Source organism: Calonectris borealis, chromosome 6 (assembly GCF_964195595.1).
Source record: "Calonectris borealis chromosome 6, bCalBor7.hap1.2, whole genome shotgun sequence".
NCBI lineage: Eukaryota > Metazoa > Chordata > Aves > Procellariiformes > Procellariidae > Calonectris > Calonectris borealis.
In genome coordinates this window covers 552,256-574,226 of record NC_134317.1, presented here as the reverse complement: position 1 = coordinate 574,226, position 21,971 = coordinate 552,256, and the positions used below count along the sequence as shown (strand labels likewise).

General features: G+C 36.8%; 1 protein-coding gene across 1 annotated transcript in view; it reads right to left on the bottom strand.

The window, feature by feature from the left end:
• Positions 1-21,971, bottom strand: part of CCDC148 (coiled-coil domain containing 148) — a 68,791-nt gene that overhangs the window by 45,936 nt on the left and 884 nt on the right. Inside the window, exons 2-8 of the mRNA XM_075152609.1 lie at positions 20,516-20,599; positions 15,364-15,485; positions 8,540-8,643; positions 7,825-7,907; positions 7,496-7,659; positions 7,136-7,231; positions 6,863-7,044 (exon numbers count right to left, since the gene is read on the bottom strand). Coding sequence (XP_075008710.1) covers positions 6,863-7,044; positions 7,136-7,231; positions 7,496-7,659; positions 7,825-7,907; positions 8,540-8,643; positions 15,364-15,485; positions 20,516-20,570 — 806 coding nt within the window. The 5' untranslated portion in view covers positions 20,571-20,599. The remainder of the gene's footprint in view (positions 1-6,862; positions 7,045-7,135; positions 7,232-7,495; positions 7,660-7,824; positions 7,908-8,539; positions 8,644-15,363; positions 15,486-20,515; positions 20,600-21,971) is intronic.

Here is a 21,971-nt window from a genome sequence, read left to right as displayed (position 1 = left end):
AAAAAAGAGGATTTTTTGAGAGATGCTCATATGTAATTAATACTAAACTAGATTTTATGATACGATCTAGCATTATCTCTAAAGAGAGAAAAGTGAACACAAGTATTAAAAAAATTCTATGTAATCCAGTTTAACACAACTTTTCTTTAAAAAACATTGCACAGTAAAACCACAGTGTATTATCACCATTGTACAATATTCTGGGTCACCAAAGGAGGAAACAAGAAAATATCCCTAGACCTGTTAGTTTTAAGAAACGGAAAGCTTCACCTACTGACATATCTCAAGAATGCAAAGACACCAGATCCCATTTAAACAAACCGTTTTCGAAGTAATACCCTGTCAGGCAAGGGAACCCAATCCTTTGATGACATGCATTTCACCTCTTTTCCTCTCTACTGGCACTTTCTGCTGTTGCATGCTTTGCCATGAAGTTGGCACAAATTTGGACAGAGGTCCGCTTATCTTCACCTACCTAAAGGCATTTATTTTAGAGTTTTCTTCAGGCAGACTAATGTGCTTTATTTTTACCCTCATGGACTTAAGAGGGATTTAACCTTCACCCATCTTTCTGGAGACAGCTAGTGATCAGAGGTTCTTTCCTCCCTGCTCCCATTCTTCATCCTCTGACTTTCATGAAACAAAAATTATTCTTAGCTTACTATAACATTTTCAGCACAGAATCATTATTCCACAATCAGAATGGTGGCAACTTAATGATAACCAATTATGAGGAAACATTAAAATTACTATTCCCTAGTAATGAACACCTTGTTTCTTGCACTCCATGTGTACTTTTTCTGTATTTTGTTTTTCTTTGAATAAATGTTAAAAGCCACTCTTGTCTTTTATGCAGACAGCATCACAATGAAGATGGCCAGGTAAGGAGAAATCACATCCTACCTCCTTCAAGAAACTCCAATAACATTTTCATGGCCATTAGTGCTACAAACACACCAAAACAGAGCGCTCTGCAGTAATAATGCTTGTACTGTATACAGAGACATTCCAGTCATGAAAGGGTTTTTTGCAGGAAAATGTGAAGCACTAACTCTTAGCTGGCCCTCTGTGGTAGTGCTTTTGAGTAGCTTACCTGTTTATCAACGGAGTAAAATGAAAGTGACATACAGAAAATTAACTTTAAAAAAGACTAAAGTGTCCAGAGGTAGCAGTATCATGTCACAGGACAAAGAGCATACACTGACACTTTAGTCTTTGCTTTTCCACACAAGAGAACGGTTCACAATCTGCATTTGTTGATAGCTCTAGAATAATTCACAAAATGTAGCCAATAAAAACCAGAATTCAACAGCAACCTAACTTCTCATGAAAAGAATGCCAACCAGCCAACTCGCAGTTAGCACTCCTGGGGGCGGTGAGCAGGGTATATAAAGTATCACTAAGTCATACCTTATCTTGCAGCCCATTGACTTCCCTGTTTTCACAAGACTTCAAACACTTGCTGTGTGGGGATGTATTACAGTACAGCAGCGCAAGCTCATACAAAAAGCTCCCCACCACTTGTGCAGATACAGATTTAGGACTAGAAATACTATAGTAATAATCCCAACTTGGAGACTCATTAGTAGGCTAAAATTAATAAAGTTGTGGAAGGAGACAGCTTTTTCTCCACAAGCTTACACAAGATAGATATATATTATTCATACTTTCCACCTATTTTCCTTTCCCTTCTTTTAAACTGTGTGAAATATCTGACAAACTGTTTCTAGGACCCAGCTGTTTGCTATTAAACCCAGCCGTCACAAAAAGAAATGGAGGTGGCTTCAAAACAGGGGAGAGAGAAGATCTGGTTCCTGTAAAAAGTTTATTTGCAGCAACTGACAACTACCAACCAAACGTTGGAGACAACATAAAAAGTGAAATTACATTAGCAAAAGCAGAATAGCAATGAAAGTGTTTCTTTATAGGCGATTGCTTAAATTTCCCATGACAGACAATGAATATAGATGTCTGAGCTGAGGTTTTTTTCATACGCTAAGTCTAAAGACGAAATAGTGCCCCAGAAAGTGAAATGGGGCTAAGGAATCCTTCGAAGAGGGAACGGCTGCAGTAGTATCTTATAACCTTCAAGCTGCAGGCCTTGCACAGCAGACACAGTTCTCCAAAGACAAGAGTCCCTGAGCTTTGACACAGAGGTGGTATTGGAAAGATGTGCTATTTCTGCAATGTTTACTGCCTCTAAGAAAAATGTCTTGCAACTGATCCTCAGAAATTAATGTTTTAAACTCCTCCCTTTTCTCTAGAGGGAGCTTTTCTATGAAATCAGTTCATTTATTAATTTTAGAATCTCTGTGTCATAATTTGATATTCTGAGGTATAGGCTTTCTGAAGAATAACTGTAATGAACAAATTAATTATTCTTTGCTATGATTTAAATCTCTTTCACTGCAACTGCTCCTACTGATGCTGGACTAAGTGAGTACACAAGTATTTTTTTTCTTAACACCTAGCATTCTTGTCTTTCCAGCCCCAATATTTTATTTATTTGTTTATTAGAAGAACCACCACAAAACCCTGCTAGTCTTTACTCAGAGGGAGTACCAGCAATCCTAAGAGAGTGTTTACTAGTTCATGGGTTGGATTTTGAACTACCTCTTGTAATTTCTGAAAGAAGTCAGTAATCCTCTTCTGTGAGTCCTGATACACCTCGGTATGGCACTGTTTGGAACACATTATTTTAGTGACAGTAATGAGACAGTTCTAAGAGCTGAGATTCTCTTTTGTAACAATCTGCCTTGGATATTTCTGACCATACAGGTTTGTGAACAAATACAGGTCTTCTGTCTACAAGAAGAGTAAGGCAGAGTAAGATACACCTTGGTCAGGAAACATTACACCACGAACTTGAGAGCAGGGAAAACCACAGATTCTGTGGTCCGAAGGCCAGTCTGGTGATTTCTCTGCCTTCAGCACACAAGGGCAAATGCACCAGCTGCCGCAACAGTTTCTGCCTCCTATATCTCACATATCTCTCAAGGTTCCCTCCGATTTGTATATTCCTGTAACGGCCAGCTAACAATGAATCTCTACACTACTCAGGAACAAGATGGAGAAATTAAGGTTTGTGGAAGATACTCTGGGGAGCAATCAGCTATAGCTAGAGCTACAAGTAGTTTATTGTAAGTAGGGACAAATTGACTGCAAATGCCTTGGTTTGACAGCTGTCCCAAAATTTGTCAGCTGTGCTGAGATTTTGTCAGCTGTTCATAGACAAATAGCACAAAAAAAAAAAAAAAAAAAAAGAGCATGATCCAGCCTAGTATATTCATAACCATTAAATGCATGGAGAATTTCAAAATATCCTGCCTGATTGAATTCAAGATGTCACCTCACTTAAACTTTTGTAAAATTTCAGAAAGGAAAATCTCATCTAAAACAAGTTTGAAAAGTGCCAACACATTTTACCTTAATATTTAAGCTAATATCAGGCTTCTTCAGTGACAAGATATTGACAAACTTTTACAAGTGAATGCATAACCCAAATTTTAAATGTAGTGCTTGCTTTTCTTGTATATATCATTCTACTAGAAAACAGTACAATCTTTATTTTGTTTCAGAACTGAAACGCAGCAATTGTCTTATATTCAACAACCCCGAGGCAGCTGCTTCCTTTGAAACAGATTTACTCAGCATTAATCCTTGGCTTTACACATTCTAAAGAATATAAACATCTCGGAGGGGAAGCTACCCTCTCCACCCTATAATCCCCATATACCCTTTGCAATAGCAAGCTATACTTGATGCACTGCTGTCTTGTTGAATCTGCGCACACACGGACTGCAACAATACCACCAAGTGAGATGTTAACATCCCTGGCTATCAATTATGTCGTTGCCGATTGTTGTACCAGAAACATCCTGGTAATAGGCCTGAAAAGAGGAACTAAATTTACTTGACTTAGTCCTAATATCCCATTCATTTGAAAGGATGCTGCAGAGGATACAGTGCTGAATATGCAATACTCCATTCATCCTTCAGTTATTTAAATAATTCAGACATCCTTGGAAATTGTGGCAAAAATGTAATATTTCTTAGAGAATCATCAGCTATTACAAACACATCAGTTCCAAGTCCACAATTTGTGCGATAACTCAGGACTTGGGTATTTTCCAAACACAAAAATTTGTGTTTTAGCAGCAGTAGAAGTAGTGAATTTAGATTATAAAACATTATAATCCTGTATTATGCTTGGGGAAAAAAAAAACCACCAACAAATTCTTCTTCAGTTTGTAAAAACAATAAACGCTGTAACGTGCATTCTAGTAGGACTGAAAAGCACACAAAGAATATAGCAGACCAAAATATTATCTTATTCTGATTTTTCTTCTTTGGAAATTCTACGCACATTTCCAAATTTTCTGTTCCAGACAGTCTGAACGGTTAAACAATGAGATGTGTAACGCCAGAAGACTAGTATTAACTTAAGGTTTCTTTACTGTACATTCAAGCATATCATGAGAGAGGAAAAACGACAGAAAAATAATCCTCAGATGAAGTGACTAAGATGTCATGTTATCATATAACCATATTGTTCTACTGAACAACTTCTCAAATTACAAAAATGAGAAAAAAAAAAGTATTGCAGCAGAATGTTTTGTATCTTCAGGTATACAGCAATGACAATAATTGCAAAGGCTTCATTAAGGCTATATTAATTAGTAGAGTACAGAGGATACATACCAAGGTCAAAAATCTGTCACAATTTTTGACAGTATTATCTGTGTTAGTCAGATCAAAGTTAGCTTGATGAATTATAGAATACTTAAATCACAAGGCTGTATCTTTACAAACTCATAGAATATTTTCATGCAAATTAGCCAATATAAATGTAAGAAGTGACAAAGAGTGTTGCGTCTTTTATAAAACCCAGATCTTAGAAGTAAGCAATTCTACAAGAACAGTGTCTTGCTTTTTTTATTGAAAACACATTTTTAACATTGTTGTGAATAAAATCATAGAAACATAAATGAGCAATACATTAAAGATTTGGAGACCAGAAGGCAAGCGAAAAAAGACCAAGATCTAGCTTTAAATAAAATGCCTAAGATAATTGCTGATGGTTCATTTATGATTTCATACATTCCCAGCTAACAATACTGGCATACGCTGATCCAAATTGGGTAGATTGTCTTACGCAACCTACCCTTACATCCCACCAGCACATTGCTGCCACTGCCACTACCACTACCACCAGCATTTCTTCCAGCTACATCCATTTCTTTTTTGTCATCTAGATATCATAACTTAATTCCTTCAAAGTACCACTGCATCTGTTTTCATGCCTACAACTGAATTTCTTTCCCTTACAAATATGGTATTTTATCTTTAAGTCTTGATGTTACTTAATTATCCGTGCAAAATTAGCTAGCTCAAGACCTAAATTCAAACCTGGCATATGATCAATGAAAATACCATGGTAGATTTTTCAACTGTTTTCGTAGATTCTGTTTATACATTGATGTTTGTCTATTATTCAGTAGCACACATGCTGTGCGGATCAAGGGATTTAAAATTATGACTTTTCACCAAAATTGTGTTAATCATAAACTTTAACACAATTTTAATTAAAACCACTAGAAAGACTTTGTACATATTTAATGATTTGGTATTGTCACAGATTTTCTCATAGAGGTTATTAAAACTTCTTCCAAAAGAACAACTGTAACAAAATATCAGAGACAGCAGGCAAAGGAACTGCTGTAAATTTGCCACTTGCTGCTTAATAAATGCTATAAATATGGGAAAGATGAGAACAATTTTTAATAAGTATGTTACAATAGCTAGGACATTACAGTAATAATATACAGATTTCAGGTAACCGAAGAAGAACCTACAGAATATCTGTACAGTTTATACAAAAGATAAGTAGATTATAACATCACTTTCTATGGGATCCAACATCTTAAACCTGTTTCAGCACCCCCAAACTAACTCAGCGGCAGTGGCAGAAGATTTAAGTGCTGCACTGTAGGTGTATATAGAAAAAGAGGGAGATGTAGAAGCAGCATGTGATTGTTTTACCAAAGAAACTTAGGGACTTTCCTGCTCTCCCCAGTTTCTTCTGCCCAGGCTTCAAACAATTCCACTGACCTTCCTATTCTCAGTCGTCTTAAAACCTGATGCCATTCTAAGCCAGAGGAATATCAATCAATGGCAAAAAGAAGTCAAGGGTGGTCCAATATCTGCAACTCATATCTCCTGGACTCAAGTTAGCCTCAGCAGAAAAGCTAAGCTTTATGCTATTAATATATAGGTATGTTACATTTCTAGATCATTATGAACATTTATGTTCTTTCTATAAACTTTTTTGTTTACAGAAAAATCTCTCCTCCTTTCAGTTATTCTGAATCAGAGCTACATACATTTTTAACATTTCTTTGTGATGAGAATTACTGCAGTGATCCAAAATTAGTGAAAAGATTGGACCTATTAATCTGCTTTATAGATAAACACATTCTAGATCTCTCTCAGAAAGACTGTACTTTTCTGGCAGAAATTTGATAGTGTAATTACCGTACAGAAAGAATCATTTCTATTCATACAAAAGCATGTGAAGAGGGCATTTGATGCAAACCAGATTGTTGGTTCTTTAATCCACAAAACATTTCACTTATTATTTCATATGAGAACTTTTGAAAGGACTGCCTCAATTCTCTCAGCTGTGCAAACAGCTACCAACTAACTCCAGAGAGCTGGGCAGTGCGTCAACTATTCTCTGCTCTGCATAAAATAGAACCAACTCTAATGGTAAAGGGCAACTGCAGGATCTATAGCTCACAAAATACATTATAGTTATTTATTTTATACCCAAAAAAAGAAATCCAGAAACAGATGTCATTACCTGTATAAAACTTTTAACTGTTGATCAACCTCTTGAAGCTTAGACCAGTACCCTCTTGCAAGCTTTCGGTACTCATTGATAACTAAGGTCTTCAAATTAGGGTAGGGGCATTCCAGAGACAGTAGTGCGGAAGGAACTTCAAGGAAAAGTCCATTTTTCTCTTCAAAAGAATGCGCTAATGCCTGTGATGAAAAAATGCTACTCAGCAGACTACTCTGCATTATATTTTCTCTCTCAAAAAATTGCTTATTAAAGTTATAAGGAAAAGCTTACTTTTGTTTTATAGTCTTCAAGCTCTCTTTCCAAAGTCAAACTTTCAAGGATAAGGAATTCCAAAATTTCCTTCTGTTGCTTCTTCACAAATTTGATCTATTTCATGAAATATGTTACTCTTACTTGTTTATCTTAAATCTTATATCTTATAATATGAAAACTCTTATTTAGAAACAAAGAGCCTGATTTCCAGTTCTATGCTTTTACAGATTTTAGAGAAGCAGATTTACACTATGGCAAGCACAGAGATTACTGGGTACTCTGAATGTGAACGTTATTCTCAAAGTATTGCATAAAAATAAATGAAAATGCTAAAAATACAGTGATAATAAATTGTAAAAATAAAGTTAAAATACTAACCTGCTGTAACATCTCAACTGGATTGAACTTGGATTTCAGACAAGATTCTTCTGAGAGGTAACACTGCATTTCAGACAGCCTGAATTTCAAATTCTCTTTTAGTTGCCAGATAGGAACTACAGTATTTGTTTGGTATGTATCCCGCTCCTTTGATAATTTATGCTCTATATCCAAATGAAACATAAAGCTTTCTAAAACACACAAAACATTACACAGCACTGTGCTTTCTAAATCTAAACCTGTCAAGACAGGGATTTAAAAACTCAAACAAATAATCAAGATAATTTTGACTATAATAAATAATCAAGAAATGAATAAAAAATTCTTACCCAAGTCCCTCATATCCAAAAAAAATTTGTGCTTATGCCTTTTTTCATCAAGAAAAGTCTTTATTTCTGCTTCTGCTTTTTGCCTGGAAGGTATGAATATGAGTTTTACAGAAGTTTTAATTTCTTATTCATTAAGTTTTCAAGAATGATAATCCTCAAATACTCTAATAATTAAGTAAAAAGGGGGATTCTTTACCTAGGAAGGTATGAAGTGCAGGACTTGGACATGAAGGTGGTATGGAAGCCACCCTCCTCTGAGCAAAAAATGCTCTCATTAATCTGCTGTATATACAACATGCAAGCTAATAGACAAGAACAATATTAATGTTCCCTGTTATAAGTGTGAACTCAATATGCACACCTATAGACAGACTCTGAAGGAATTAAAAAGTATCTGAAAACTTCTGATACTCCTACAAATACACGCTCTTCAGATGTTGACAGGTCAACTAAACAGCTGTGAGATCATCATGGAGCGGTACATGCAGAACAACATCCACTCTATTCTCCCCCCTCTTTATGTGCTCTCTTCATGTCTACAGACCCCTTTCAATATACATCACAAACTCTCATGCCCTGCACAAAAAATTATCTTCAGTTCAGGTATTTTAATCTTTTCCTCTTAATGTCCCTTGAATCAACTATGCCACATCAGAAACTCTGTCTACTGAAGTATTTCTTTAATAATGGCTAATTAAGATTCCTCAGCTCTTACCTGTTCTCACTCAGTCTTTTATGCTCTTGCCACCACACTTGCCAATGCTGTTTCAGCAGCATTCGCTCTTTGTTAATTTTTGAAACTTGCTCTGTTTTTTTAATCTGCAGGAAAAATTAAAGCTTGTAAGTATTCTGAATCTGTTCAATAGCTTTATCAAATGCCTTCGTATGGAAACTTTTAACTACAGAATGGTGAACCTAAAAGCTTTTTTCAAAACTGTGTTTTTTTTAAAGAACAATGGGTTCAAATGTAATCAATTTTCATGAAAAAAATTTATTCCATTTCAAATCACAATTAAATGAGAGGAGAAAGTGAAAAAAATGCAGTCCGTTTTCTTTTTTCTCTTTTTCTCCTTTCCTTTCCCATCCCTATTTCCCAGGAGGTAAAGGGGGGAAGATGAGCAGGAGAAAAAAAAATACACTTTCTTACAGGTGAGAAGATGAAAGAGTGAAAGCATGTCTTTCAAGAAAAAGAATTTCAAAAAATGATTACTAAAAAAGAGTGCTTTTTCAAAATCTATCCAATTAAAGAGGCTCTGAAACTGTCTGAGGGCTTCACAAAAACATTACTTACAACTTCAGATAAAACAGAAATACATACTTTTGAGATAGATGGAGTTAGTGCTTAAACTAGAGGAAAAGCTGTCAGGGAAAGGTTGATGACTCTGGCCAACCAACAATGAAGGAAAAAGGATCAGAAGTTGTCTGTGGCTACCAGAAGCCCCTGAAACAAGCCAGTTTTCTCTCATCCTCCTGACATCATGACTATCTTCTGGCCTCTCAATGGATACCCAGGACAAAGCAGCATTTCAGTTCAGAATTGGCTCCTTTCCTGCTCCTTCTCTTTTTGCCACCTTGCCGTCGCCTTCCTCTATAGCCAACTTGTCTAGCTGCCAAACCCCTTCTGATTCCAGAGGCTCCTACAATTCACACCCTTCCCCCCTTTTTTTTCCCCTCCCCAGACCTTCCTTCATGCAGATACATTGTTCTACTGCAGAATGGTAGCAAGACAAAAAGAAGTTTGGAAACTCTTGTCCTAGTTCACAACAGGAAGAAATGAATAAAGATCTCGCTCCACATCTAGTTCAGGAAAGAAATGATGTTCTGAGTCAAAAATGCTGTTTTTCCACCTGGCTCAGGTGGAAGTAATCTGCTCTGTTTAAAATGCTTAGTCAACTTTCCTGCCTGGTGAAAGCTGGACAAAACCACACATTACCCCCTCTGCGTTCACAGGCATAAGAACATGGAGAGCAAAACCCCCTACAAGCATGTTCTCCGTTCCCTCCACTGGCTGGGCAGGTGATACCAGCAGGCTTCTCAAAGAGGAAAGTTGTTGAACTTTTCTTTGCAGCACTCATGCACAGGTAAGCAAGAATCCCATCACTTCTCGAATCACAGCCTCTCATTCACCCACCAACAATGCTAAAATCTTACTTTAAAACAAAATACCTAAAATTTTGAAAGTATAAACATTTACACCTCTCAAATGAATCTGAGTTTAATATATCTGGTTGAATATACCTGGTTTCTAGATAGTCACATAAGGAAGAACCACAACCAGAATTTGGTTAATTCATTGTGTTTTTGCAGCAAACCTGCTTTAGTGGTATTATTTGGGTAAGAAGTTGCAATAGGTGCTATGCAGAGATTATCTGACTGTGAATGAGAAGCAAGTTGTTTATAGGAAGTTGCATATATGACTGTACTATAAGAGAGTTTGAAAACACCTGTTTTATGCTTTCGATTGGTATGTTACAATGCTTTTGAATCAAAGATAATGTCTCCTTATTTTTATTGCTTACATATTTTCATGTTTAAAAAGTTACTTACAGCTTCCTCTTGATTACCATTAGGTGCTTAAAACCAGACTTCAGCAAACAGAATACTGTATTTAAAGTAATTTGGAAATACATACATTTTCAAATCAATTCTAAAACTGAAGTGAAGCAAAAGTAGATCTGTACCTAAAGCTGAATATGGTCTTGAAATTATTTCATAGCAACAGCAATGACATTTATGTATAACTGCTCCAATATTAGCATTTTTCTATATGTGCTGTATTTTTCTTTCTTAAATGGTCAACAACTGATTTACCATTTGCTTCTTTGCTTCTCCTCAATGGAGGAGTAACCCAGCACTTCAAAATTTGGATAGTCTGAATCAGCAACAAAAAAGTAGTAGGTGGGTGTCATGGTTTAACCCAGCAGGCAGCCAAATACCACGCAGCCGCTCGCTCACTCCCCCCGCCCCCCCAGTGGGACAGGGAGAAAATCGGAAGGGCAAGAGTGAGAAAAACTCGTGGGTTGAGATAAAGTAAGTTTAATAGAACAGAAAAGAGAAAATAATAATAATAATGATAGAATATACAAAATGAGTGATGCACAATGCAATTGCTCACCACCCGCGCTGACCGATAACCAAGTAGCGATCGGTACTTCCTGGATCACGCCTACCATTCACATACTGAGCATGACATCACATGGTATGGAATACCCCATTGGCCAGATGGGCTGGCTGTCCTGATTACGTTCCCTCCCATCTTGTGCACCTAGCTCAGTCAGTAGGCACGGGAGCTGTCCTTGGACTAGGAGGGCACTTAGCAACAACTGAAAACATCAGTGTGTTATCAACATTCTCCTCATACTAAATCCAAAACACAGCACTAGGAAGAAATTTAACCCTATCCCAGCCAAAACCAGGACAGTGGGAACACATTCTATTCTCTGTAGAGCTTTCAGTATATATATTTTACTACCTACTCAGTTGGAAAACACTTGAAAAGGTGAAATACCAAAAGACAGATGATGAAAAATTAGTTTGAAGCTTGAATGAACACAGTAGAATTTTGTTCTGCCAATCCATGAAGAAATATTTGCCAGAGCTTTTGATATATTATACTTATATGCATTAAAGGAAGCAATATTATAAAGAAAGTATTATTTTTTCTCTCATTCACTGTCACCCCTTTGTTTTAAATACAAAGAGGGGAGCTGCACAAGCAACCCCCTTTTTTATTGCAAAGCCTTCAGGACAGTAGTGTGAACTAATAAACTATGCTTGTTGGTACTGTATATATTCCATTTACTAAGATTTAAGAAACAGCATGAGAATAAAAAAAAAGTATATGGTTATGTTGCTAACCAATGTATTTCATTTAATAACTTCTGTTCAAAGAACTTTTAAGTATGTTTTAGACATTAATATAAAGAATTTTTTTTTAGAACTTTATCATAATCCATATTTCTTCAGCAAATTTCCCTTTGAACTCTGCAATCCTGTCTGAATGAAGACTCTGAATTTTATTTTATACAGGCCAAAGACATCAGATCATCAGATTTCTTAGTCATCTACACAAGAAAACTTTAGTCACTGCATTTTGCATAGTTTCTATACTCTTCAGCATAGGCTTTCATTCCAAAGACCATCCACAAAATTGCAACTGTTCAGAGGAATGGCCCAGGACTGAAGAGATAATAAATTGCCATGTTAGCACAGGTTAAGCATACAAAACTGCGTTATCCTGCAGTTTTCTAAAAAAGCATTCAAATAACATTACTGCTGGAGGGGTCTGTTTCAAATTGATAATTTTTTTCCTCTTCTATTTTGTTTCTCAGCCTAAAGGAACTATTTCATCTGAATGTGTATCAGTGTTAATTTCTTCAGAAATCACTTCTTTCTGTGAATTTGATCTTTTTTTTTTTTTAATCATGTAACACTTATCAGTGAAACAGTTATACACTGAAAGCAGTTCCACTCTCACAAGAAGTTATCGCTCTACAGTGTTTCTGGATCAACATTTTACACTATTTCCACACAACTTGAAAAGGAAAACGTACAGAGCCAGCAACATATGTTCCAGAGAGGTTGGAGACTTCTTGGACATCCGCATTTCTGGCAGTTTGACATATATTCTCCTTCAAAGAAAGCACCATTTTTCAAAGGGAAGCTCTTAAAAATAGAAATCCAAAGAATGTTTCTGGACATCCACAGCTAAAACCAAAACCTGTTTATTCCTAATCACCTTCACCCTCCAACCCTGCCCCAACTAGTTGCAATATACAAGTACTTATGCACAATCCAGTGTAAAAGAACATCCATGTCTTGGCCGTCCCATTAAAAACAAGAAGCGCAACATTTCAAATTCTGTTGTGGCTTAACAGCCACAGCACAATGCTAAGCTGTACGGAAAAGACCTAAACTCATAAATAGGTTTCAAAGAATTTCTTTTCTTAAGACAAACGTGTTGAGATTAAAATGTGTTATTTTCTGCTCACTGCAAAATCAGGAACAAACTATTTAGTGTACAGCTGGATGAGAGCTGAAATGAGCCACGGTCTTCTCATACATTTGGATTTGCTGTTTAAGGAGCTTGTTCACAAAAATATTCCATGTTTCCCCTGTTGCTTTGTAGGTAATGTTGGAAGCAATCAGAACCACCTCCTCAGAATGGCACAACATTTAAAAAAAAAAAAAAAAATTTCATCAGCTCTCCAATGTTTTATGTAACCAAGACTGACAAGAAAGGCAATACATATTCATAGAGGACACACTGGGAAGCAACATACAAAGACACTCGAGCACATCATCTTTTAAAAGCTACTTCAATTTAACCAGACTGATTCTACCCAATGATGCCTGGCTGCTATCAAAGCCACTCTACGATTTCCCCAATACTGTAGGTCTCAGAACTCGCACTACCTAGTCTGATTGCTAATTGCATGGTGTCACACAGCAGCTGGTCAATCTTGCTGGCACCTGCAACGCAACCAAGTATCAGCAGCCAGCCAGGTCCACAAGTGCTGAAATCATCCCAGCTCCAGAAGCATGCCACAAAGGCACCTGAACAGCTCCATAGCCGTTTAGCTGTCATGTCACATGAAAGCTAAACTGTTTCTCAAACTGATGTACCTCTGGAGGCAGAAGAGCTGTGTTTGTGCAGCCCTGAACCTAAGCTAACAAACCAGGCTAAATCCAAATCTGCTGGCTACATCAATGGCAAAGGTAAACTGCGTTCCAGATAAACGAGGCACCTGACATGACACAAAGTAGGTCTCATACAACAGTTCTGCTTTGGAATGTGACCCAAAGAAGAAACACCTTGATCAGCAGACTAGCATTCTGTGTGTTAAAAGTAAAATCTTCCTTGATATTGTGGAAAAAGTACGTTTTAATTCCTGCAAGTATAAAACCAATAAAGCTTTGTAAGAAGAGAATGTCATTTTTACTAAGTCTCTTCTCAAAGCAGTGATATACATTATTGATTTTAGTATTATTAAAATAAGACAGGGAAATTTTTGAAGGACAGGAATAAAGTCCTGCTTAGGTTTTTGGCAGAAGAAAAGAACAAAAGCCAATCTGCACCTTTGCATTTGCTTGCCTAAAGGTAGTTTAAAGCTAAGCAAATTGGAACAGATTCATACATGAGTGGTTTATCTGCAGTTAGTTCTAGTATCAAGTTGTCAAATTTCATTTACCTGTTACATAGACTTGTATTAACATCAGTAAGTATAATCAATACCATTACTCAACATACTTGAAAATTCGTAACTCCTTTAGGTTGTTTTATGAGGGTTTTTTCCTTTATTATTCGGGGGGCGTAGGGGTGTGTGTGTGTATGTGTGTTTACTATAATGATGAAGGTCATACGCAGTATTCTAGAGTTACCTATGTCTAAGTTATATCTTAATCTTTCTAGTTCTCTCTTTACATTTTCTCTAATATTTGGTCCTTCGTTCTACAAAGGTAAAATTCTGTCATAATGTTTGGCATATTCCTAATGTAAAGGATGAAATGAGGCTGTCTGGAGAGCTACCAGTGTTCATCCTGTCCTCCCCCATATTTAGAGACTGGTCCCCACTTTCCATTTTCTTTCTTGGGTTTACCCAAGAAATTCTTCTCTTCACCTTGTACTCTAATTAACGTGCACATCATTGAAGACTTTGGGTGTATCATTGCCAAAAATGCTTCCAAAATTGTATCTCCTTTCTTAATATACTAAATTGCTTTGCTATTTTCAACTCATATGGTACCACCCACTGTTGCATGGATTTATTAAATGTCTCTAAGATCAGACTTACAGAAAATATGAGTATGTGAAATTGTATTAGTGGATGGAGAAAATCTGGTACTTGGTCGTCTTTGCAGTTTGACAGCCCTGCCTTTTGCTTCTTCTTCACTTCTGCTAGTGACCCTGCTTTGTCCACACATTATAGATCATCACTCTTAATAAAAGTAGAGGTAAAGTTTTCATTAAACTTTACTAGTATTAAATAGACTACCTTCTCATTTACCATTTGGGCCATACTGCATCTGTATTTATACCTTTCTAACTGCCTAGCTCTACATTTACATTTTATGGCTATACAACCCTTTTAATTTTCTTTTCAAGATCTACCTCAGCTTGACTTTTGGAAATCCGCACTTCATATCTTTTTGTTTTGTTTTCTTTCTTTCTGGATCAACCTCCCCTTTCCATTTATTCCTGTAAGTTCTCCATTACCCCCAGTATTTTGAGCAGTTTATGTAATGAGTCTGGATGAATTTCCTCAAAGCACTTGAATACAAACTTTTCCTGTCTTTTTGGGAAGCAGAATCCACACGTATTTTGCATCTCTGATTCAAAGAAATTCCACACTTTGACGTTAACGTGTCCAAATCACAATAACGTTAACTGTGATAAACCCTCATTTTTGCCCCCTGTTGCTGAACACTGTTACAGCAATTCGTTATCCTATTCATTGTCAGATTCCTTGGGGCAGTGAAAAGAAATATGATCATTGAATTTTAAAATCATTCACATTACAAATAATATAAAAATCATACCTTTAATTGAATTTTTGCAGATGTCATTTTTTCTACTGCAGCAAGTTCATATAGATGTTTGTAGTCAACAGGTTTATGCTTCTGGCTGCAAAGACCATTTCTCATAGGAACAACCAGACTTTCTAGTTATCACATAAAACACATACAGTCATTTCAAATTCTGGAGAAATATTTTAAGTGTGAGTCATAAAATGAAAGCATTGTAGACAAAAATTAGAAACAGTATATTTTAAACATTAAAAGTTTCCATAACAAAGAGATTATTAGTTGGTGAATAAGAATTTGAAACAACCATAAGCTAGTAGAAATTATATAAGAAATATTAACCATTTGTCTGTTTACAAAGAGTTTATTTAAAAAGGTTTTTTTAATATGTGAACTTAAAGAATAATTCACTTTAAACTGCATTTACTGGAATTTTACTAAGTTCTAATACAGAAATATGTAAGTTTCAATATATGCATTCTTATTTCATAAATTGGAAAACTACCTCAATATTTATTGTAATCTATGGATTGAGCAATAGGGGTAATTTTTTTCTAAAAAGTATATAGACTACTAATTATATGTAAACAGAATGAGTTGCAGTTACATTTCCCACTGAATCTCCAGCCATAAGAACAGCATAATTTCTCTTTAGTAGGCCCCTGGGAAAACAATATACTTCCTTAAAAAAAGAGAAAGGCACTAAATTGCAAGGAAAACATCATACTTGGTTTCTGATGCATGCGGTATGTCCACTTTCTGCAGTCCTATCATCAGTATTTGAAAGATTATGACAGTATTGAAAGACTGTTGTCCAAAAAAACCCCAGAGGAAGTAGTTTTGCTGCAAAAGCATTTGAAGTCAATAAAGATTTAACCAAGCTGGTCTTTCACCACACAGTGAAGATAACTTACAATGATCCCTTTAAGAAGCTTCATTGAGGGATTGCCATATTCCCCAAACAACAGTTACCTCAAGCTTACCATGGAGTCCTACTTTGAGTTTATGTTCACGTTCCTAAAATCCACTATCTTTATTTCTCTTCCCCCTCGCCAACTTCCTAAGAATGATAAATTCCACCATTTCATGGTCACTTTAATCCAAAGCATATTATGTATACATTTAAAACTGGGTGAGGCAAGAACTAAGACGACCAGCAGCCATATCAGAACTAATTCAGAAAACCAAGGCTGCGAATCCTGTCTGAACAAGATTTGTCAACACAAGAGAGAAGCACGCTGAAGGTAACCTCAGATTCATAGCTGCCTAATACTAATCAACAGATTCTCCTGGCTTATGGGTCTGCGCCAGACTCCCATCAAAACAGAACTGCGTCTTTCTTCCCCTCTAATCATCCACAGTTTCCACAGGCAATCCCTTTGCAGTTTCCACTCTCTGAACTTGAGAGGGTACGCCACCTACACAGAGGTGGCTTCCTCCTTTCCTCCTGCTTGTCAACCCTGCTTTCCTCTCCACTAATCTTCTCAACATGTGAATTATTCCACCAAATCAGTGTTATGCTAACCAGGTTATAGCTTTGATCTTGTATTATGACTACTTTTTTAATCTTTATATACCTTACACAAAAAAATGTTCAGTAGTTTGATCCACTAATTTCTTCCATTTTATCCCTCTTAAGAGCTTAGTATGAATAATCTCCGTTCTCCCAGTTTTTAGGCCTTTAGGTAGCTTTGTGCATCCATGGGCTTTTATCATCAATCCAAATTTAAAGTTCTCATCCCTAAGTTAGCAAGATTTTATGTGAAGATTTTTTTTTTTCTTCTTTCTGAAATTGTTTACAACATTGTCCAGCAGAGATTCTGGAACATCATTCCATGTTCAAAGAAGCAAAAGTTCAGTCGCCAAACTCTCTGAAAAGCCACTCATTCAGTTCTTCCTCCTAAGCCTATTACTCCTTCATTACTGCTCCCAAAGGTTCACAGTCACTTCTAGTTGGCTAGGAGTCTCTTCAGGCAGTAACATCAGTGTCCACACACAAGAGCAGCAGGGCACGGCAGGAGCTTCAGAGCAATTCCATAACATTTCTAATTCAGGCTCCCTGCAGGCAAATACCTGGGAGCACCTGGGAGATAAGTTAGCAGATGCATCCTGTCACATTCATTAGAAAAGAATCAGTAACTGTTACTAGTACTACTAAATGACATGAACTACTGCTAGAAGTCATTAAGTACAACTCCTTGGTATGGTGCTTGTGAATCTCATGATCTTTGAAAAGCATGATAGTGTAATGCTCCAGCATCAGAGATCCAATTAATTCCAGGATTGCATACTATGACGCAGGTAAGTGTCAGAACGAAGGTGGGACACTGTCATCTTACTGAGGAGATAAAGATCTAAATCTCTCCCTGCAGCACCTATTGCAGCTGCTGCAGAGACCTCTGTAAGTACCTAGTGTCAATGTATTTGGAAATGTTCTACACGCATCCTACATGCATGTCAATGCATGCATTGACAAAGTCCTCATGCTACAGTCAGCTTTTAGCCTTGCCACTCCTCCTTCAGATCAGGAATCGGAAGTCATTCCCAAATCATTTCACTAGCATGGATCTCTCACACCGCTTTTTCTGAATTGTGGTATAGATATCCAGGCATAGAAACCCTATCTGGGTATGGCACTCAAAATTGCAATATCCTGACCAGTTTTCTTTGGTCTCTGCCAGCATTGTCATCTCAAACTACTGAATGAAATTACAGTTTGCAGTCCTTGTTTGACAGCTCTCACTCACCAATGGCTTTTGAAACCCTGCTTTCTCTATGCCAGCTTTATTCCTCAATACAGTGTGGTAAGGATAAGATCAAAAAACAAATCCATATAATCTTTTTTGCACCCTTTCTTTCTCACAATATAAAATGAGAGAAGAGGGTTGACAAGAAAAAGCATGGAAAAACAGGATTAAAAATGTAAAAGTGTATACTGATATACAGGAAGCAATAATGAATACAGTGCAGAAAACAACTAGGAAGGGAGAATGAACCATCCCACTGAATGAATAGATGGAGAGAACAAGGAATGCTGTAATACAACAGGGAGAAGCACTGTTTTTCTTTGGCTGGGTTGTCTTAATCTGTTCTAACCTCAGAAAAATGTATTGGAGAACAGTGAATAAGCAGAGAGAATCCATTTACTTAAAAATGTTAAACTTGGTGGTACCTAAATTAAAAAAAAGTTGTTACTATGTTGGGTTTCTAAACAAAAAAGCTTGCAGCAATGTTTGGAAGCCTTAGAGTTGTCTCTGAAAGTCCCAAGTTTAATTTAGCAATATAAACTGATATTTTCTACACCCTTAAAAAAGTTTTATATAAAATATATAAATATACATAGCTACATATAGAACTAACGTAAGAGAAAGTAGGTACCTGAGGTACTTCCTCAGGTAACTCATCTTCACCAACTTAATAATGTCCCTCACATCTAAGAAAAGAATGAGGAGTGAAAGACAGGTTCAATTTCCAAACCTCTAACCCCAAATAATTTAATTTTATCTTTACTTTTGATATGCTTTTTCCTTTAGCCTGTATATCTGAACCTTATGAATCTCTGCTACTAATCTTTATCTGTTTCTTCTTCTACTGAGGACTTCATGCTGAGGAATTTTCTCAAGTCAATAGGGTCTATCCATGTGAGATTAACTCCAAAGTCAGGGTCTTGGCATATAGGATGCAAACTTTGTATTTAATAGGTAACATATTGGATGTGTCTTATATTTTACAAAGAAAATAAATTCTATGTATTTTTATATGTAGGTATACACCCACAAATATATACATATATATAACACATGAATAAAAATATAAAATATTAAACTTTTAGATTTTAAATGCCTTTTCACAATTTTCTGTAACAAATATTTGCTAAAGCCTGAGATACAATTATAATGGTAAATGAAAATACTTGAACTTTTGCCCCAGTACTGTAAAGCTTTAGCACACAGATCCTCAGGAACATTACATAAGCTGGGAAGCTTATAGGGATAAGGAATGGGCCTTTTCTTTCCAACCTCTTTTTTAGGTTCCTTTAGTAGTGAAACTTGCCATTAGACATTAGTAGAAAGATTTTTTTTCCATTCGCTATTAAAAACATAGTGGCTGGAAGCGATACGTCTGACATACGGTTTTGCAGAGGGGGCCCATATAAAATGTTAAGGTAAATCCTGCAAAGCTATCCCATGATCCTCCCTCAAGTCTCCCCTAAGACTTTTCATTTGCCACATCCCTACAGAAAGTTTGACAACATGACCCCAGATGGTGCCTCATAGTGGAAAGATTTTTTTCAAGTCAACAACCAGGGCAGTCCCCAATATCCGTACAGACTGGGCGTTGAATGGATTGAGGGCAGCCCTGCACAGAAGGACTTGGGGATCCTGGTGGATGAAAAATTAGATATGAGCCAGCAGTGCGTACTTGCAGCCCAGAAAGCCAGTCATATCCTGGGCTGCATCAAAAGAAGCGTGGCCAGCAGGTCGAGGGAGGTGATTCTCCCCCTCTACTCAGCTCTTGTCAGACACCCCCTGGAGCAGTGCATCCAGTCTGGGGTCCTCAGTACAAGACAGACATGGACCTGTTGGAGCAGGTCCAGAGGGGGGCCATGGAAATGGTCAGAGGGCTGGAACACCTCTCCTGTGAAGAAAGGCTGAGAGAGTTGGGGGTGTTCAGCCTGAAGAAGAGAAGGTTCCAGGGAGACCTGATTGCGGCCTTTCAATATATAAAAGGGGCTTATAAGAAAAACAGAGAAAGATTTTTTACCAGAGCCTGTAGTGACAGGACAAGGGGCAATGGTTTTAAACTGAAAGAGGGCAGATTTAGATTGGATATAAGGAAGAAATTTTTTACAGTGAGGGTGGTGAGGCACTGGAACAGGTTGCCCAGAGGAGTTGTCGTTGCCCCATCCCTGGAAGAGTTCAAGGCCAGGTTGGATGGGGCTTTGAGCAACCTGGTCTAGTGGAAGGTGTCCCTGCCCATGGTAGGGGGGGTTGGAACTAGATGATCTTTGAAGGTCCCTTCCAACCCAAACCATTCTATGATTCTATGATCAGAATGCTATAGCAGCTTCCATATGCAGCTATTAATTGCACAGAGTATTTCATAAGTAGTTTTATTCTAGATTGTGATTAAAAAAAATTAAATTTGAACATAATAGCATACATACCTACATCACTAATCCTATGAGTTGTAAAGAATGTTCCATGGTCCGGTTCACTCATTTTTATTTTTTTTATGTATTTTTTTATATCTGTTGAGAAACAAACAGATATTTTTAGAATATCAACATTGTGGATGCAAGCTAAAAACACATTCAAAAAATATGTATTGTTTTCTGAGGAGAGAGGACACATCTCACTAAAAATGTAATTAGACAGAAATTCCACAAGTTCATCTTTCATTTTAAGAGAGATTTCATGTGCCTCATATCATTTAGCAGCTAAGAAAAAGAAAACAAAATATTACTTCCGTGATGAATCTGTAATGGTGTCACATAGATCACCTATTCTTTGCTTTGTGCTTTTCAAAACATAACAATCCTATTGACTCAAATGTAAGGTAAGTTTTTGAGGTGTTCTTTGCTTTTTAGAAATTAAGCCAGAAAAGATCACTCTTTTCTTATATTTAGAGACTGTGGTTTATGTAAAGATCCCTATACACTCCCTTTAAGAGTCTCTGTATTAACACTTGTCAATCCAAGTCAGCTGTTCCAGCAACAGCAGCTTAGTTCCTGATGAGCAACTATGACAGGCAACATGTATCAAGTATTCACATCATCTTGGAATAAACTTGACATTTAAGATTCAATAAGATATACAACACAGTGAAAAACTTTGATGTCTTAAAAACCGTACTTTCGCCTTAATTACGCATGCATGGGCACCATCACAGGTCTTGCATACAAAGAAAAGCAACAGATCAAAGCAAGGTGTTTCAGTTGAACTGAATCAATAGCTGAATAATGCCAGAAGGGGAAGGTCATGTTCAACCAGCCTCCCCTCAAACCCAGCTCTACCTTACCAAAATTTCCTACACACAAATTTCCATCCACTTTGTCACACCTTTGACATTTGTCTGGTCCCACAGCAAGTAACAACACAGTAAACAGTAGACCAGCAAAATCTGTTAATTTGTAGAGTTATTTTTCTGCTGTTCTAGTGAGTTGAACCAGTTTATCCACACAAATTCCAAGGATGGCACAATGCAACAAGGAGGGAAGGAAGAGCAGCAGAAGTAATAGAAGAGGAACTACTCTGACAGAGCGCTATTAATTTCAGTCAAATAAAAATGTGAAACGGCAACCGAAGATAGTTAGCATTGTACTTTCCTGTGAGCTATGTTTCTTCATGACAACATTCGGCATTGCAGAATCATCAAAACCAGCTAAAGTGTAAAAATCTGACCTAGATGGACAACAGTTTCTTGAATGAGTTTCCATTATTACTGCAAACAAATGGTAAGTGCCATTGAAATTACAGCCGCAACAGTACACATACATACATACACACACACACTACTGTTCCTGTGGCTCAAAGTCAGTTTGATATTAATTCTGTACATGTTAACTATGCAAGTTACAAGGCAAATAAAATTCATAACCACCAGGCTTTGTACAGTGAATA